This window comes from Ipomoea nil, unplaced genomic scaffold (genome assembly GCF_001879475.1).
Source record: "Ipomoea nil cultivar Tokyo-kokei standard unplaced genomic scaffold, Asagao_1.1 scaffold2921, whole genome shotgun sequence".
Taxonomy (NCBI): Eukaryota; Viridiplantae; Streptophyta; class Magnoliopsida; order Solanales; family Convolvulaceae; genus Ipomoea; species Ipomoea nil.
This window is the reverse complement of record NW_017619349.1, coordinates 4,239,564-4,256,635: the sequence shown is the minus strand read 5'-3', so window position 1 is coordinate 4,256,635 and position 17,072 is coordinate 4,239,564. Positions and strand designations below refer to the sequence as shown.

Genomic DNA, 17,072 nt, shown 5'->3' with positions numbered 1-17,072 from the left:
TGCACATAGCACTGTGTGTTCCGCGCCTCCCAAAACGACGTCGTTTTGGGAGGTGCGGTAGTGAGTTGACGTGATTATGTGTATTTGTTTATACAATTATGTGTATTTTTTATACAATTATGTACATATTTTTTATACACATATGTACATCCGAATCAGAAAATTTTAAAAAAAGTATGTATATTTTGTTATATAATTATGTACATTCATGTATACAATTGTGTATTTTTGTATAAAATTATGTACATTTTTTAACATAAGATTTTTTTTTTTAAAGAAAATTAACCGCCAACACAGGAAAGCAAAAATTTCAAAAAAAATTAAAATAATCTGAAACGACGTCGTTTTACATTCGGATGCACGGGCGCACAATGCAATGCGTGTACTTGTGCATGATATAAATTGCCGTCTAAAAGGGGATGTACAACAAAACTTGTTTCAAATTTCAAAGCACAAGCGCGTTGAATTGCCACTCACAAAGGGCCTAAACATAAATTTTAACGCAAAATTAAAATGCTTTTCCATCCACCAAAGTTAAGCCGCACAACATATATAATCCATCCTCCATTGTTTACGGCATAAGCTTTCAAATGAAATGAATTCTTTTAGTAGAAAAATGCTTTTATTAAATAATATATTGAAATATTGAAGGTAAAAACAATTACGGTATAATTTATAAAAATGAACAAAAAATGTTAGAATCAAATAAGTTTACAAACAATTAAATTATTATCAGACTAAATAATAAATTAATTATTAATAAAATTTATTTAAAAAAATTACAAACAGGATGAAGCTAAAAATCTCAATGACACACGACAAGAAATCAAAACAGCTCAAAATGCGATAAAAATATTCACAATAAAATATGAAACATAATTAATTGGATAAAATGATTCTAATAGGAATTGCATTATAAATCACACATCTTCTTCATTGATATGTTATTTATAAATATTTTTTCTTTAGTTAGATTGATTTCAAGTTTTTCTAAATTAATTTGGATATTCATAATACAAACTTATACTATATTGATTAGAAAGTAAATTATCTTTTAAAACATTTTCATATTCTATATCACAAAATATATTTTATATATAAATTAATTAATCAAGATAAATAATGTTTACCATAAATAACTCATCATAAAGCTCATAAAATAACATATTATAAATACTAGTATTTTTACCCGTGCGATGCACGGAATGAAATTGTTGTAATATATTAAGAATATTTAAATCGATATATAATTATTTAAGAGTTAATTTCACCAGATGTCACAACAACAACAATAACAACAAAAACAACAACAACAACAATAATAATAATAATAATAATAATAATAATAATAATAAATTAATTAATTAATTACCAAATAAAAATAGATTTAAAATTTTGATATGAATCACAAATCAATCTACGTTATAAATTAAATTATAATTATAAAGAGGCAAAGAAAAAATTCACAATCATGAACCTTGGACAAAGGCCTACTCTATCAGACTTTGAAATATGTGTTAAAAAGCTCTTTTTATAACTTAGTGAACACAAACACTTTTCTTAGAGCAACATTATCAGAAAAAAATAAAGGATTATTTCACATCTTTTGAGGTTAAAATGTCAAGTTGGCAGAGAGAGAGGGGTTGAGACCCTTCTACAAGGGGCTGAGTTATTTCTCTTCCTAAGGAAGAGAAATAAATGAAAAGAGAGAAGTTGGTGTGCGCACAGCAACTGCCACGCCGGGCGCGTGCACTGCACGTTAGGCGCGCCTGTCCGCGCACCTAACCTATCCTTTGAATATTATTATTATTATTATTATTTTAAAAAAATCAGTATTTTTTTCTCTCCCCTCCGATTTTCTCTTTCCTAATCATACTTACAAAAACTCCTTAAAAACAGCAAAATAACTCCACTATTGTGGATGCTCTTATATAATCTCCTTTTGAGGCTATAATTCATTTCTTTTATCCGGAGACAGTAGCTGTTGAGCTTTTATAAGTACTGATGGGAGACAATTTAAATACATTTAGATAGCATAATCAAAATTATAAACAATTATTCTTAACACATCAAAACACAAGAAGTAATTTGGCTAAAAAGTTATTAGTAGATTTTAATCCAGAAGAGATAATTTGACCAATGTATTAACCGTAGGGAAGAGTTAAGCGAATATGAGACATAATTTCTACTGAAGACTTTGACAAAAGAGTTAAGAAGACACAATTTAGCAGGGAGTTCGAAGCCTTAATTATGTGAGTTGATTGTTAATTATTTATTTTAAATATTATGAATATATTCTATTTTTTTTTTTTTACCTAATATAGTTTTATATTTACAATATAACTCCAAGTATGTACAATTACAAAACTCTACCTCTCCACTTCTAAAATCCCATTTTAAATTCTAATGTAACAATAAACATTGTTGGTAATCCTGTTATAAGTGTTCTTATTGTTTAATTATTTATTAATTGTTCTTATTGTTATAATATTTAATGAAGTGTCGCGATTTAATTATGTGAGTTGATTGTTAACTATTTATTGGATTATATAGAATGACAAACAATAATACAATTGAATTTCTTCTTAAACAAGTTAATGAGCATGTTAAAGTTTTTATTTTTTAAAAAGACTTAACATGTAGATTTTAAATAGACTCACCGGAATTACTTTGAAACCTTTTTAATGACCTACATATTAAATAGGCTTTTAAAAAAGATTTCAGGTCAGTACAGATTAATTATAAGTTCAGATTTAAGCTAAGCCTGATAAAGAACCTGCATACAAACTAAGATCCAATCACATACTTTAAATTTCTTTAAAAAATTCAGATCTTAATTTTTTTATAACAGGCTCATACCTAATTTTCTAAAATCGGTTCTTTTCCATCCCTAATGCCATATCATTCAATATTCCATATACAATTTCTAAAGGTGATTTAAGGTGACGTAACTAAGGTCCAAGGTGTTGCGTAAAGCTCAAATCTTGTCATTGTTATATTATAGACTAATTAAGATTCTCACTATGTGCATACTAGATTTTGTATGTATGTACATTTTTTTCTAAATGCTACTGATTCTATTATATATTTGGAGGTTGCAATTAATATATTATGTACCTTAATTTTATTTACAATACATAATTAATTTATTAATTAAATGTATATAATGTATTAACGGTAAGTACGTCATTTGAATCAAAATATAATTAACCCAATTTTCACCCAGAAAAACCAGACTCATACGAAATGGATTCGAGAAGATATTTGTGGGCGTATTGAAATTGTCATCTCTAATTATATCAAGATTTAAGATACTATAATGCATTTGAACATTAATGCCGCCATTTTGGTTTGATTATATTTTGCCAAACATTTTCCAAACATGTTCCAAACATTATTAACGTAACATTATAACAATGACACACAAATCTTCTTAAAATACATCAACTATTCAACTGCGGCTCGGAAGAATATGTGGAAAAAAGAGAATATTCACACCAAAAAAGTGGCAACGGCACACAAGACATAATTCCTCTGTAACTTTCCACATTAGACATGTGAACCTTTGAAAAACATAATTAACGTTGGTTTTTGTCTTGGGATTAAACTAGTAGCAAAGAGATAATTTTATTTTAAATTAGCAGAGTTTTAAATTGTGATATCAATTATTAAAATTAAATATTTACTACGATATAAATTATAACTTTATTTTCTTATATTTCTATAATAGTTAACACCATATGTTGATTGGGAGATATTGGCTGTTGGGAAAAAAATAAATATTTCAATGACAAAATAATCTTCTAATTATTTGCACGTAAACAAATATTTCAAAGACAAAATATTTCAAGGACAAAATAATCTCCTAATTATTTAGAAGACCACGGTTGACTGTTGACTCTAGGACTTCATATGTTTTTTTTTTCCATGTTTTCCCTGTACAAAAAGATGACTCTTCGTGACGATGAGTTTACACGCAATGAAGTCATATATTTGTATATATTAAGTGCATACAGATGCAATAATACAATACAATCCAACCTATTTCTTATTAGCTGATTTATATTATATATTTTAGTCATATAGACAAATATGTTTTAGCACATATATACGTATAATAATAATAATACATATTTTCAAGATCAAACATTTATCACTACGCTAAAAATTATACGGAGTAGCTATTAGCGAATGTATAATTTTATTTCTTTATACTTACATAACAGTTGATGTCAACTTTCAGCAGTAATTAAGATACTGAACTCAACCCTTTAAGCTTCAACTAACCCAACATATTACATATGCAGTGCATACACTTTTAGGATAATGTGCAAATTGTATTAACATATTGTTCATATTATATAATTTGAATCATTTTTTTTTTCTTTTATTACTTGCTCATGCATGCAAACTATATATGTATAGGCCATGATAGAATATTTATCAATTACCACAATGTCAAATATTATAACTAATATCAAATGTATAATTTTATTTTCTTATACATGCATTGCAACCTATCTCCAAATTTCGAGCAATAAGATTATAAATTTGATCATTCCTATCTTCACCCAACAAATAGAAATAAAATAATGATATATATTACAAGAATAACTATGGAGTTAGCAACAAAAAGTAACGGATCGTTTACTGTGGTTGAGTGAAATGTACTCATACATCCTTAAGCAAACTTCAAGGATTTGATCCTTGACTTTGGGTATGGAGCAGTCTTAAATTTCATTGAATATCTTATAGATTTTTCCTTAGGTAACTCTTAACAGTACGTCTCAGTAGTAGTTGGTAAATCTAATTTTTCATGTATTGATTTGAACTTGAAACTTTGTAATTATCAAATTAATAGACTGACCAACTCGGCTGAGATTGCTCAAAAAAGTATCAATTCATCCTTCCAAATATTCTTTAACATAGTTTAGTTTTTTTCAACTCCAATTTGAACATCATCATCAAATAAAACAGGAGATCAGAAGACGAAAAAGCAGGAAAATGAAAGTAAAATTAAATTGCTTCAGATTCATTAAGGTCCTCCCACTTTTTTTGAAATTTAGGGTTGGAAACCAATCTCAATCCGACAATCCACATCAACTACAATACTATGTTGGAAAAGGTTGGCGGTTTTCTTTGTTCCAAGGGATGGGTTAGTGGTTTTCTTCGTTACATGGTTTTCTAGTCTTGATGCCCTTCATCAGAGTCTCTCTCTCTCTCTCTCTCCCGGCCAGCTTATATAAATATATAACAATATAATATGTTTAATATAGTTGCAGATCAGATTAGACAATAATATAATAATGGAGGATAATTGTCTACAGGGTTTCAGATTCTTCCCCACTGAGGAAGAATTAGTTTGCTTCTATCTCAAACATAAGCTCCAAGGCGACAGGGAAGACATTGATGCGGTTATTCCTGTCGTCAATATCTATGATCATTGTCCATGGGATCTACCTCGTTAGTATAGTATTACACATACACACACAGTATACGTGTTTTTCTTTTTTCTTGCAAATCATTTACTTTATGTTTCTCCTCGATCTCTTCATGCTTTAATTCTCCTTTGGGAAAGGTGGTGATTGTTATTATGATTAGGATTCATTTTAAATAATGTGTGCAAATAATATTTGTAGTAGGGTTTAGAAGTGAATTATTTTTGTATGGAAACATTGAAAATATCAAATGTTCAAAAGAGAAAAACTAAAAAAGAATAATAAATCAACAAGACAATCACGATCTGATCAGATGAACTAGACTTAAACCTAGTCAAGTTCATATTAAACATATGTTTAATATTTTTTTTAGAAGGCTTAGTAATATATAGGTCTGCTAAAAAGCACTTTCAAGAATTTCTTGATTTTTTTTAATGCATGAGAGATGCATTTGCTTACAAATTTCTTGCAACATTTCTTATAGGGTTTAGTTTTTTTATTTTCTCAGTACACCAAAAAATCAAGAGTTACTATACAATTAAAAATTTTAAAAGGGATCAAAAACCAAGAAGGCAATCTGGTCCAACAAGCTAGAGGGTTCGGTTTTGAACGGCCAGTTCATGATTCTGGAAAATGACAAATCAAAATTGACAGTTCTGATTTGAAGTGATGATGGTTTGAACTTTTTTATTTTTATTTTTATTTTTTAGGTTTTTGGGTTGAAACCCGGCGGTTCTAGTTCTCAGTTTTACCAAACTAGAACCGGAATCAGCGGTTTGCCTTCCGGTTTAAATTTTATGGTGCACGGTTTGATTTAAACTGAACTATGATCATCCCTACTAGATCTACCTAGGTCTTGTCAGCGACTGGGCCACCTTTTTACTTGAATTGGTCAATTGATCTCGCTCAAATTTTGATGTTTATTACTCATACTAGCTAGACCAGCCTACATCTAGTCCAGATTATACCCATATCTATCTCTTTCCGAACGAGACTCGATAATAGTTTAGCAAGTATGCATTTTCTTGAATTTCTTGCAAGAAAGAGAAAGAAGCATTGGCTTAGTAATTTCTTGCTTTATCATGCACGTACTTAGTAATTTCTTGCTTAGCTTTATCATGAAAATGGTTAACTTTGTGCGTTCATTTACTGAATAATAGTATTTATATATGATATGAAAACAGGGTTGGTTGGAGAGCTTTGTAGGGGTGATGACCCAGAAGAGTGGTTTTTCTTTGTTGATATGCAAGAAAATATATCCCGTGGAGGAAGACCCAACCGGCTTACACCAGAAGGATACTGGAAAGCATCTGGTATCCCCACTCTCATGTATTCAAATAATGAGATAATAGGACTCAGAAGGACCATGATTTTCTATAGAGGTAGGGCTCCCACAGGAAGAAAGACGGAATGGAAGATGATAGAGTACAAAGCCATTCTGGGACAACCTCCTCCCACAGCTACAATTTCTGATGTACAGGTATGTATTCTCTTAGTTCCATCTTCAACCTGCAACCAAGTTGGTAAGACTGTTAATTTAGTAATCACAAGTTTACAAGTTCAACCGCTAACTAATAGGGAAAATTGATTTATCTTTTTGGTTTAAATCGATCAGTTATGAGCAACATAGACTAGTTTATCTCATTGTGAGCAGAATTTATCTAATGCAAATCTTAGGGGGATTGTTGGCGTTGGCTGGTGAAACACCAATTAAGTTCAGCACCATAACTTTCAAAACACCAAGTTTAACACTCTGCCTCTCGAAAATATAGTGGTGTATAAGGAAATAAAGGTCCTGTTTGGTAAAAAATTGGCCTATAGGCCAATTTTGGCTTATTTAACCACTACTAATTGTTTGATTTAGTTAAAATATCAATATAAATATTTGATTAATTAGCTTTTTGCAACTCCAAAAGTCAAAAATTCAAAAAGATACTTCAAGCAACTTTTTCAATTAGCTTTTTGAGAAAATAAATTATACCAAACAGCTATCTGCTAACAGCTAATTTACCATGCAAACACTTTTCTACAATCCGCTAATGTTATCAACTATTTATACCCTCTAATTAACACAATCAGCTAACAGCCATTTTACCAAACAGGGCCAAAGTTATGTTTTCTCTAACATTTGCGGTATAGTAGTAGTAAGCATTTGATCCTAACAATCTCAATACTCATGCAGACTAGTTTAATTATCTCCTAGACTTTCGCTAACTTTTGATTGGTGGATTGATCTTTTTGGTTTGAACCGGTCAGTTATAGGCAACCTAGACTAGTTTATCTTCTTGTGGGTAGAATTATTTCATTCATACCTTTGTGTAGTTTTGGGTTTCTCTCATTACTCTAAAAAAAATATATTTGTGCTTGTGGCTAGGGGAATTGCTAGCCTAGGCGGGTGAAAGGCCAAGTTCAACACCCTATGCTGAAAAAGTCAAGTTAAACACTATGTTGCGTCATTGCTATTAGTTATAACGTTTGACGTAACAGTAAGAGTTTGATCCTAACAATGTTCAATACTGATGCAGTTACGGCACGAGTTCAGCTTGTGCCGTATTTATAAGACGGCGAGGCTTGACCGCGGATTCGACCGGCGTCCGCCTGCCCCAGCTGCCATTGCTGTTCCTCGAGCTGCAGAGCCGCCATCTCCACACCTGCAAACTGTACCAGAAGCCATAGCGGCGCAGCCATCTTCCTCGCATCCGCAGGCTGTCCCAGAATCTGTAGAAGATTCATCATCTTTGCAGAATAATTTCTGGGACGATGTTTGTGTTCCTTTATGGGATTGGGAAGGAATGGATTTTTGATATGATCCACGAACTCACAAACTGAATTGCTAGTTTAATAATTTCTGCGTAATGCATGCTATCAACTAAATTCCATCTATCTATATATGTTTTGGCGCATAAGGCTAGTTAATCTTGACAAATGTTAAAGAGATTTTTTTATATCATACAATAATAAATTATACTCAAATGGAAAACGCTATAATATTATATGTAAAAATAGCGTATTCCAATAATAAAAATTGATGCATGTTACGTTCAACCAAGCATTAAATTTAGGAGAAATTACAATTAAAATCTCATCAGTTTCCTATAATTAGAATTTAGAACTAAACTAATTAAAAAGTCATAATTGTTAAAAGTAAAATCAGAATTGAGAAATAAGGGAGAAAGGGAGAATCATCTCTTCATTCATTCTTTCTAGTGTAAGAATATATATATATATATATATATATACAAGGTAACGTAACAGAAGTAATAATGGAAATAATTACATAACTGTTACAACCGTTACAATACTATATAATAATGTCCATAATAAGTATAATATTTATAACACTCTCCCTTGGACATTTTTTTTTTGGTAGAGGGAAGGGGGCTAGGCCCTCGGGGAACTAAAAAAATCTTCTAGTTGCCACGCTATTCTTATCACAAGCAAGGAGCCGGTTGAGACCCTCCGGAGGCCGAGTTAGGACAGTTGTCCCCCACGGAGAAATCTGACCCAAATTAGCCAGAAAATCAGCACACTGATTTCCTTCGCGAAGAGTATAGACAAGTTCAAACACGGTGAAATGAAGCATGAGAGCCTTGCAATCTGAAATAAGTGTATCAGCTTCCGTCGACGAACCAAAGCTTCTGTTTAATTAGCACTTGAACCACCGCTAAGGAGTCCACTTCTGTTACCAACTTGTTCACCCCGAGATCTCTAGCGAGGCAAAGGCCTTGACGAAGACCCCAAAGTTCAACAACAAAACTATTGGTATGGGCAATTTTTGTGGTAAAACCCGCCATTATTTGACTCCCCATTGGACATTATTTGACCACGATCTTGTCTCGTTAAAAACTTGTTAGGAAAACCTTGTGGGAAAAACCTAGACAAGAAAAGAGTACAATAGAAAATATATTCATGCCTCATTAAAAAACTTCACTAGGAAAACCACGTGGGAAAAACCTAGTTGAAGAAAAGAGTACATGATATTTGAAACTCATATATTGTACTGGTTGCCTCATTAAAAACCTTAATTTAAAAAAACCCTGTGGGAAAAACTTAGTTAAGGAAAAATAGTACAACCATAAGCCTTCGGGGTACAATTTGCATAATCTTCAGGATTTTGGAGTTTGTCCACTTAAGTAATTATTTTGCAACATTTCTCATTTACATTACTATATCATACTTGATAGTACTAATTTCCCCGTATGGTAGGGTGTATGTAGATATATGAACAAACAAGAGATATAGCTCAAAGGTTCTCCTTTATTAATGGTGTTCTTCTTGCATGTAGCTATAGAGAGAAGGAAGAGATAATATAGTTTAGAGAGAGAGCCGAGAGAGTGAATCCTTAACTTAGAGGGCCAAAAGCCCCTTTTATAGGTCTAAGGTGGCGGGTTTGACCCGTCACCTTTGATTTTGACTCGTAGATCGGGGTCAGAACCGCTCGACCCTGACCTAACTATTAACGAGCTCATAGACGTATAGGTGGTCGATATCGGGGTATATATCCTATCAATACTCATGCCTTGTCAAAAAATCTCACTAGAAAATCCAGTGAAAGAAAACTAATTGAGAAAAAGAATACATGATGTATGTGTAGGACTAATGCATATAAACTAGAAACTGAATTGCTAGCACCAAATAGAATTTAATAGTTGACCCCTAAGTCAACCTAATTGAGCCCATCAGTGAAAAAAACTTCATTTAAACAAGTTTCCTAAACCAAAAAATTAAGAGCATTCATAATAATGGATTTTATTTATTTATTTATTTATTTATTTATTTTTTGTGATTTTTGAGGAATTTTTGTAAGTGTGATTAGGAAAGAGAATATGGGGAGGGAGAGGAAAAAAAAAAAGCAAAACTGATTTTTTTAAAAATAATAATAATAATAATAATAATAATAATAATAATAATAAATAAATAAATAAATAACTATCAAGCGCGTGCACTGCACGCGCCCGTGTGACCAATTGCTGTGCGCGAAACGCGCACAACCTCAAAACTTACAACATTTTTCTCTGACGCGTGCACTGTTCCAAAATCCCTCCTCTGAATCAATTCCTTCCCTCTCTTACCTTCTCTCCAATTTGTCATATGTTATTGTTCCAAAAATCTTCCATGATTCACTGATAAGGATGCTCTAATATATTTAATTGAATTTTGTTTAGCCAGTCAATCCTACGTGGCTAACAAGTGTCATTATTTTGAATGTTTTTCAAAAATCCTTTTTGTTTTTCAATTTTTACTTTTTGATTTTTTTTAATATAACTACCAATTATTTCTTTTCATGGAAAATCGTGGTTGTCTGAAAAAGATGACCATCACCATAAAAATTAAAATTTTTAAAGACATCATGGTTGTCTTATCAGACAGCCATAACTATATATTATTAATAATTTGAAATGAGGGATAGCCATAGTTGTCGCCTCATTTCATATATATGGTCCTGATCTAGATAGTAGCCATGGCTCTATATATATATAAAAAAAAAATGAGATTCTTTTTAGAAAACCACGTTTATTCATGAAAGGGGATATGCACATGTTATCTTTCACCGTCTGTGGCTATATTAAAAGAAATTCATTTTTTTAAACAATTTTTTAAAAAGCATGTGTCAATCATTGAGTATTACCCTGCTAAAAAATTAAATTTGAAACATTATTGCCGATGGTTTAAATAGAACTTTTTTTTTACTTCGCTATTCAATTACACTATCCAATCCAACCAATATGATTCAATAGATGGATTATTTAATCCTTATTCCAATAATATTTAATACTCCATTGTCCGTCCCATTTTAAGTTTTGTATTACTATACAAAATATATATATTTAAAAACTACACTAAAGTACTATTAAACACGATCATTAAATTTAAAAATAAGTAAAAAAAAATACTAAAAAAAATAAACAAAGAAAAAAAAAAGTTGATTTGACCCATGAATAGTAAATATGACAGATAAAATGAGACAGAGAGAGTAGTATTTTATACCATCATTTATGATATACAGAAATGTAAGGAATATGATTCACATGTACATATATATGTGAGATAAATATATATATAACACTAATATGGCTTCTCACCAATATAATTCCCAGGTGGGTAGTAATTACATGTCATGAAAACATCACCATCATCACAAACAACCCTAGCACACCCAACTCTCACACTCTTTCTCCACACAATCTGAGTGTAATGCCCACAAACCTGCCCTTCAGCACAGCTATTTGCATCATAGTTATAATACTTCTGTTCATCAGCCCAGGCCTTGACTGCATCGCCAGGGGTCCAAGTGGAGCCACTCCCCCAATATATGTTCTCTCCCAGCTTGAAATCCCCTTCTGGGAAGGAGTGCATGGGGCGGCAGTCTGCCTTTCTCTGGGCCGCCCACCACGTGGCGTAGGCCTCCAGCTGCGGGTCCCACGCGAGTGGGGGCTCCCACTTGGATGCCCTGACTAGGTTGTGTCGGAACAGGAACTGCAGGGCCTCTCCTAGGCAGTTCCAGCATAGCTGTTTGGAGATCCTGTAGATTGTGTCGTTGCTTAGGTTTTTCATGGGGGCTGGTGATGATGATGATGAGGAGGAGGAGGAGGAGGGTGGAGATGCCGTGGTGAGGGTGATGGTGATGAAGAGAATGAGAAGAGGGAGAAAATAATGGAGGCTTTTCATGTTTGGTTTGAGGAGAAAATAAAGAGGGACAGATAGATAATTAATTATTCTTTGGCAGCTGCACTCACCAATATAATGCTACTATATATATAGAGAGAAAGGGTTACATCTAGCCTTTACGAGCTTAGCTTACTGGTTCAATAGGCAGTCAATATTTGAATCTTGATAGCAATAATGTGGTAATATATCAAAAGTGGACAGATCCCTTATATCCGCGGGTACCTGTCTGCTGAATCATTAAGTCGTCGTAATTTACATCCTTCTAAATCCTCTGTCTGATCCTATTTGCTGAGTCATTGAGTCACCGTAATTTACATCCTTCCAAATTTTCTATCTGACCCTATTTGCTGAGCATTGAGTCATCGTGATTTACATCTATCCAAATGCTCTGGCTAGCCCTATCTGCTGAATCATTGAACCACCGTGATTTACATCTTTCAAAATTCTCTGTTAGGTCGGGGTGTGGGAGACCCTTGGGACTGAAGATTCAACTTTTTTGGGAGAAGAAATGGCTACATTTAGAAGAATATTGTTTCAGCACATATATATTTATGTATGCTCTCCAAGCCTTGGTAAATAACATAAAACTTACCAAACATCACAAATAATCTTACATTGTTATTGTGGGACAATATAATCTAATAATGTGTCATTTTTCTATGGTACGTTGTGATACTTTGGTCTTATAAATTGGTGGTGTTTAGCAAAACGTACCATGTGACAGAGATCAGCAATTTTTGTCGTGGCTTCAAATTAAACAATAATTCCAAGCTGGGCTTAATCCTATAGCTCGTGAACTAGGGACCACGCCTGGCTATGTTGAGCCCGTGAACCGTTAACCCCTTGAATCTTGATTTGTGGCATTAAACGTGGCGTTTCATCGATCATTCTAGATTGTACACGTGTCATTTTTAGAGTAGTAACTTAGAATATAATATAATTTTTATCAAGAAATAATATAAAATATTAACAATATTTAATTAATTTAATTTTTACTCTGTATGTGCTCAGCTGGCATCTTCGTGGCTCTCTTTTAGGAAATACCATAAAATCGAACTTCAGTAGTGTGGTGATGATGGGAGTATGGTGGATCGAACCTCGGTGGTGGTGGGGTATTGACCAGCAATTATATCGTAGACCATGGTCCAAAAATGGGAGCGTGTATTTTTTGAGTGTTAATTACCAAATGAAACTACAGTGTATCTAAACTGACATTCTTCATGTATTATTTTTATATTATCGAATGAAACTGCAATTGAATTGAAATGAAACCGTTGTTGTGTTGAAATGAAACTGCAGTGAATACAAAATGAAACTGAATAACAATTTCACATATTTGAGTGTATATTATCCAGCGAAACTGTAGTTATATCAAAATGATACTATAATTTCGTTGAAATGAAACTGAATAACAATTTCACATATTTGAGTGTATATTATCCAGCGAAACTGTAGTTATATCAAAATGATACTATAATTTCGTTGAAATGAAACTGAATAACATTTCACATATTTGAGTGTATATTGTGCAATGAAACTGTAGTTATATCGAAATGATAATGTACTTGTGTTGTATGAAACTGTAGTGTATATAAAATGAAACTGAATAACAATTTCATATATTTGAGTGTATAATATCGAATCAAATTGTAGTTATATCGAAATGAAACTGCAGTGTATACAAAATGAAACTGAATATGTAATACAACCAAAGTTACTTTTTGCGGACGGCGCGGAACAGGTCCATTTCTTTTCATTAAAAGAAACGACACCGTTTTGGTGTCTGGACTATAATGCATTGTGGTATATAATTTGCCAGTATCAATTGTTATATCGTGCACCAGGGCACACAATACTTGTGTCAGTTGTGTGGCCTAAAAATATCATATTTTGTATGTACATAATTGTATAGTAGAATACAAATAAACTTTTAATATAATACACATAATCAAACATAAATACTTAATACACATAAACTCTTAAGGCGTATAATACGTTATACCTCCTGTGCACGATATAATTTGCCTTTCTTCACTCCTTTCTTGGGCCAATATGTCATCTTTCCCTCCATTAACCCCAATAAGGTCCCCGTTTACTCTTCATGAACCAATACCTTGTCAATAATGGCCCAATCATATGAACCTTTGAAAAACATAATGATTAACAGCATATGCACCTCCACTTCACATTGGTTTCTGTTTCAGTTTTTTTTTTTTTTTTTTTTTTTTTTTTTTTTGAAACCAAACGAACATTGCATTAAATAGAATCCAAAGGTAGAGAATTACATATGAAGGGAAGTTTTTTTAAAAATGAGGTGGTATTTTGATAATTTTTTAATTTTGATGAAGTGCAAAGATTTATGTTACAATGTGTAAAAATTGTATACTATAAATGCATAAGTTTATGCTATTAGTGCAAAGAGTATAAAAGTTTAAAAACTCCAGTGACACTTTAATAATTTTATGTAATTTTGAATTTTGAAGTGGAAAGATTTAAGTGTAATTGTTTATGTGAAGAGGGACAAAATACTTTACCTCCCTTTCTCATTGTTTCCTATTATAAATAGAAAATTGATTGATGGGTATAGTAAGACAATAGTTGTTGTTTTTTTTTTTTTTTTTTTTTTTTTTTTTTTTTTTTTTAAGGAACAAATATTTGTAAATAGTTGAATTGATCGAATTCTTAATTGATAAGACATAGGAGATGCGGTTAGTAGTATTTGGAAATGGAAGAGATTATTGATCTAAAAAAATTTATGTCATAGTTACCTGTTAAGAATTAATGTCCTACTATCAAGGTTTGATCTTATGATCACTTATTTAGAATGGTAACAGAGGTGTCATCACACTACATAATAGTTGGCTATTTTTTTTTTTGGTAGGATAAAGGGCCGAAGCCCCTGGAAATAGAGTGTAAAAGAGAGAAATTTAATCTAATCTATATTTGTTGTATTTATTTATGTTTATCGGGTGAATCTTTTACTTAATCTACATCTACCTATACATCATATGAAAGTGTCTTATCTTTTGTTCCATGCTCTTTTATTAAGATGGTATACTCTTTCTTTTGCTTGCTTGACATTCAATTACTTTATGCATTTTATAGGATAGTATGAAAGTTCTGGTGCAAAGGTATTAGAGGATGACATGATTGAGACCTATGACAATGATGTGAGGCCTTAAATGTAGTTCAGGTTTCGAAACATTTCTTTTCTCTATTTTCTTTCCTTCATCATCTCTGTATTATTAGATAGTCAATAGGGTTCTGTGACTCTATAAGAACATTGGATCGATCATCATATATAATGTCTTTCCTTTAATTTTTGATTTGCCCTGTAAAAAAGAAATTTAGGCTGCATATGTTCATCACTGGTTCATCTGCGTAATGTCTTTGTAGCTTTAGTTTGAGGAGGTTTTAATGTGTCATCAATCTTCACTGCATGCATATGGAGTTTTACTTGATTGAGAATAGTTCCTTGATACATCATCTCTTGCATTTGAATTAGGGGACTTGCTCTCTCTGATCTCTCTCAAACTCTTTCTCAGTTCTGGCTTCTTCAAGCCCAATCTCGTTTTTGATGAAGTGATTGCACTATTAACAGATTCTGAAAGTTCCTTCACTCCTTAATCCTTATAGCTATAAGGTAATTAACTCTATTCTACTATTATTTTTGTTGTTATTGTGTGTTTGTTTTTTTTTTTTTTTTTACTTTCTATTGTGTATATGTTTCTTTATTCTTAAATATCTGTGGGAAAATGACATCTAGAAAGCCGACAGAAAAATTTAAAAACAAGGGCTTACACTATGATTAGTGTGTTGCATCTTTAGAAATCTCAAAAACATCTCATAAAAAGAGATGCACTTGGAATATATGTAAAAGCAGTATGTAAAATTTTGCCTAGGCAGAAACGAAATACGCGAAAGTTTCCACTTTAAGTTGCTTGCTAGTCCAAATAGGTTGTTTCATTTTCCTTATTCTTCTATTACTTTCTATGTGATTGCTACATGCTAACCATAGTACTTTTGGTGCTGGCTCTCTCAAACTCTCAATCTATTTACTCTACTTTTTTCTTGTGCAGTGCCAAGGTAATGCAGTTTATAAAGTATGATACTTGTGAGTTGTGATTGATTAAACACTAGTGCCACAGATTGCATGTGAATTGTATTAAATGTATGGTTCGGTGTTGTTTATTCCGATTAGTATCATAAACTTGTATTGGTATGAAACTACTATTGGTGTTACAGTTGCTATTTGCAAGTGGATAATTTGTATTTTAAATTAAATTTACAAAGCAGTGAATTTTTTATTTTTTTTTTCACTTAATTATTTTCCGACCACCAGATGTGGTCGGAACTGCCAATATCACAGACACAGACTTACGGGGAGGGAATTTCCGACCACCTGTGGTCGAAATTTTGGTCGGAAAATTGAAATTTGCCAATTCTGTTGTGGTCGATTTTTCCGACGACGTTACAAAAATGGACGCTATTCCGACCACGTCATATGGTGGTCGGAATTACCGACGGGCGTTTTCCGAACCCCTCAAATGGTTTCTGACCGAATTTTGGTCATTTCCGACCACTTTTGGGTGGTCGGAAAATTGGCGATTCCCAGCGGTGACTACTGAAAATTATGAAATTTTCGATCACCTAAAAGTAATCTTAAATCAAGTTGAAAGTAAAAAGTGGTCAGAAATAGCAACAAAGGTTTTTCCAGATACTAAAAGTGGTCGGAACAAGACTTTCGACTTGATTTAAGATCACTTTCAGGTGGTCGGAAATTTCATAATTTCCATTAGTGTTTTTTCGGGGTCCGCTAAAAAAAACAAGAAAAACCAAAAGTTGAGATTAGGCGCGTTAAGCGCAAGTTCCGCACACACCAGGCGTGTTAATATAATTGTTTTGGATTTTTTTTTTCTTTTTTCTGTTCTCAATTTTCTCGATCCTAATTACTTTTGCAAAAAC

General features: G+C 32.3%; 2 protein-coding genes and 1 long non-coding RNA gene across 3 annotated transcripts; 2 read left to right on the top strand and 1 right to left on the bottom strand.

Annotated features, from left to right (window-relative positions):
- Positions 1–5,306: 5,306 nt before the first annotated feature.
- Positions 5,307–8,242, top strand: LOC109160840 (NAC domain-containing protein 90-like). The gene is made up of 3 exons (XM_019309084.1): positions 5,307–5,463; positions 6,623–6,918; positions 7,964–8,242. The coding sequence occupies exons 1-3, from the start codon at positions 5,307–5,309 to the stop codon at positions 8,240–8,242; spliced, it is 732 nt and encodes a 243-aa protein (XP_019164629.1).
- A 3,174-nt stretch (positions 8,243–11,416) lies between these two features.
- Positions 11,417–12,157, bottom strand: LOC109160775 (pathogenesis-related protein 1C-like). The gene has a single exon (XM_019309016.1). It carries the CDS (start codon positions 12,105–12,107, stop codon positions 11,505–11,507), a length of 603 nt encoding a protein of 200 aa, XP_019164561.1. The 5' UTR covers positions 12,108–12,157; the 3' UTR covers positions 11,417–11,504.
- Positions 12,158–15,217: 3,060 nt separating this feature from the next.
- On the top strand, positions 15,218–16,391 carry LOC109160867. Its single transcript, XR_002050820.1, has 3 exons — positions 15,218–15,300; positions 15,653–15,750; positions 16,187–16,391. It is a non-coding gene; the product is annotated as an uncharacterized LOC109160867 (long non-coding RNA).
- The last annotated feature ends 681 nt before the right edge of the window (positions 16,392–17,072 follow it).

Coding starts and splice junctions, on each gene's coding strand:
- LOC109160840 (XM_019309084.1), top strand. CDS start 5,307: ATGGAGGATAATTGTCTACAGGGTTTCAGATTCTTCCCCACTGAGGAA. Junction 5,464..6,622: donor TTGTCCATGGGATCTACCTC/GTTAGTATAGTA, acceptor ATATGAAAACAG/GGTTGGTTGGAGAGCTTTGT. Junction 6,919..7,963: donor CTACAATTTCTGATGTACAG/GTATGTATTCTC, acceptor ATACTGATGCAG/TTACGGCACGAGTTCAGCTT.
- LOC109160775 (XM_019309016.1), bottom strand. CDS start 12,107: ATGAAAAGCCTCCATTATTTTCTCCCTCTTCTCATTCTCTTCATCACC.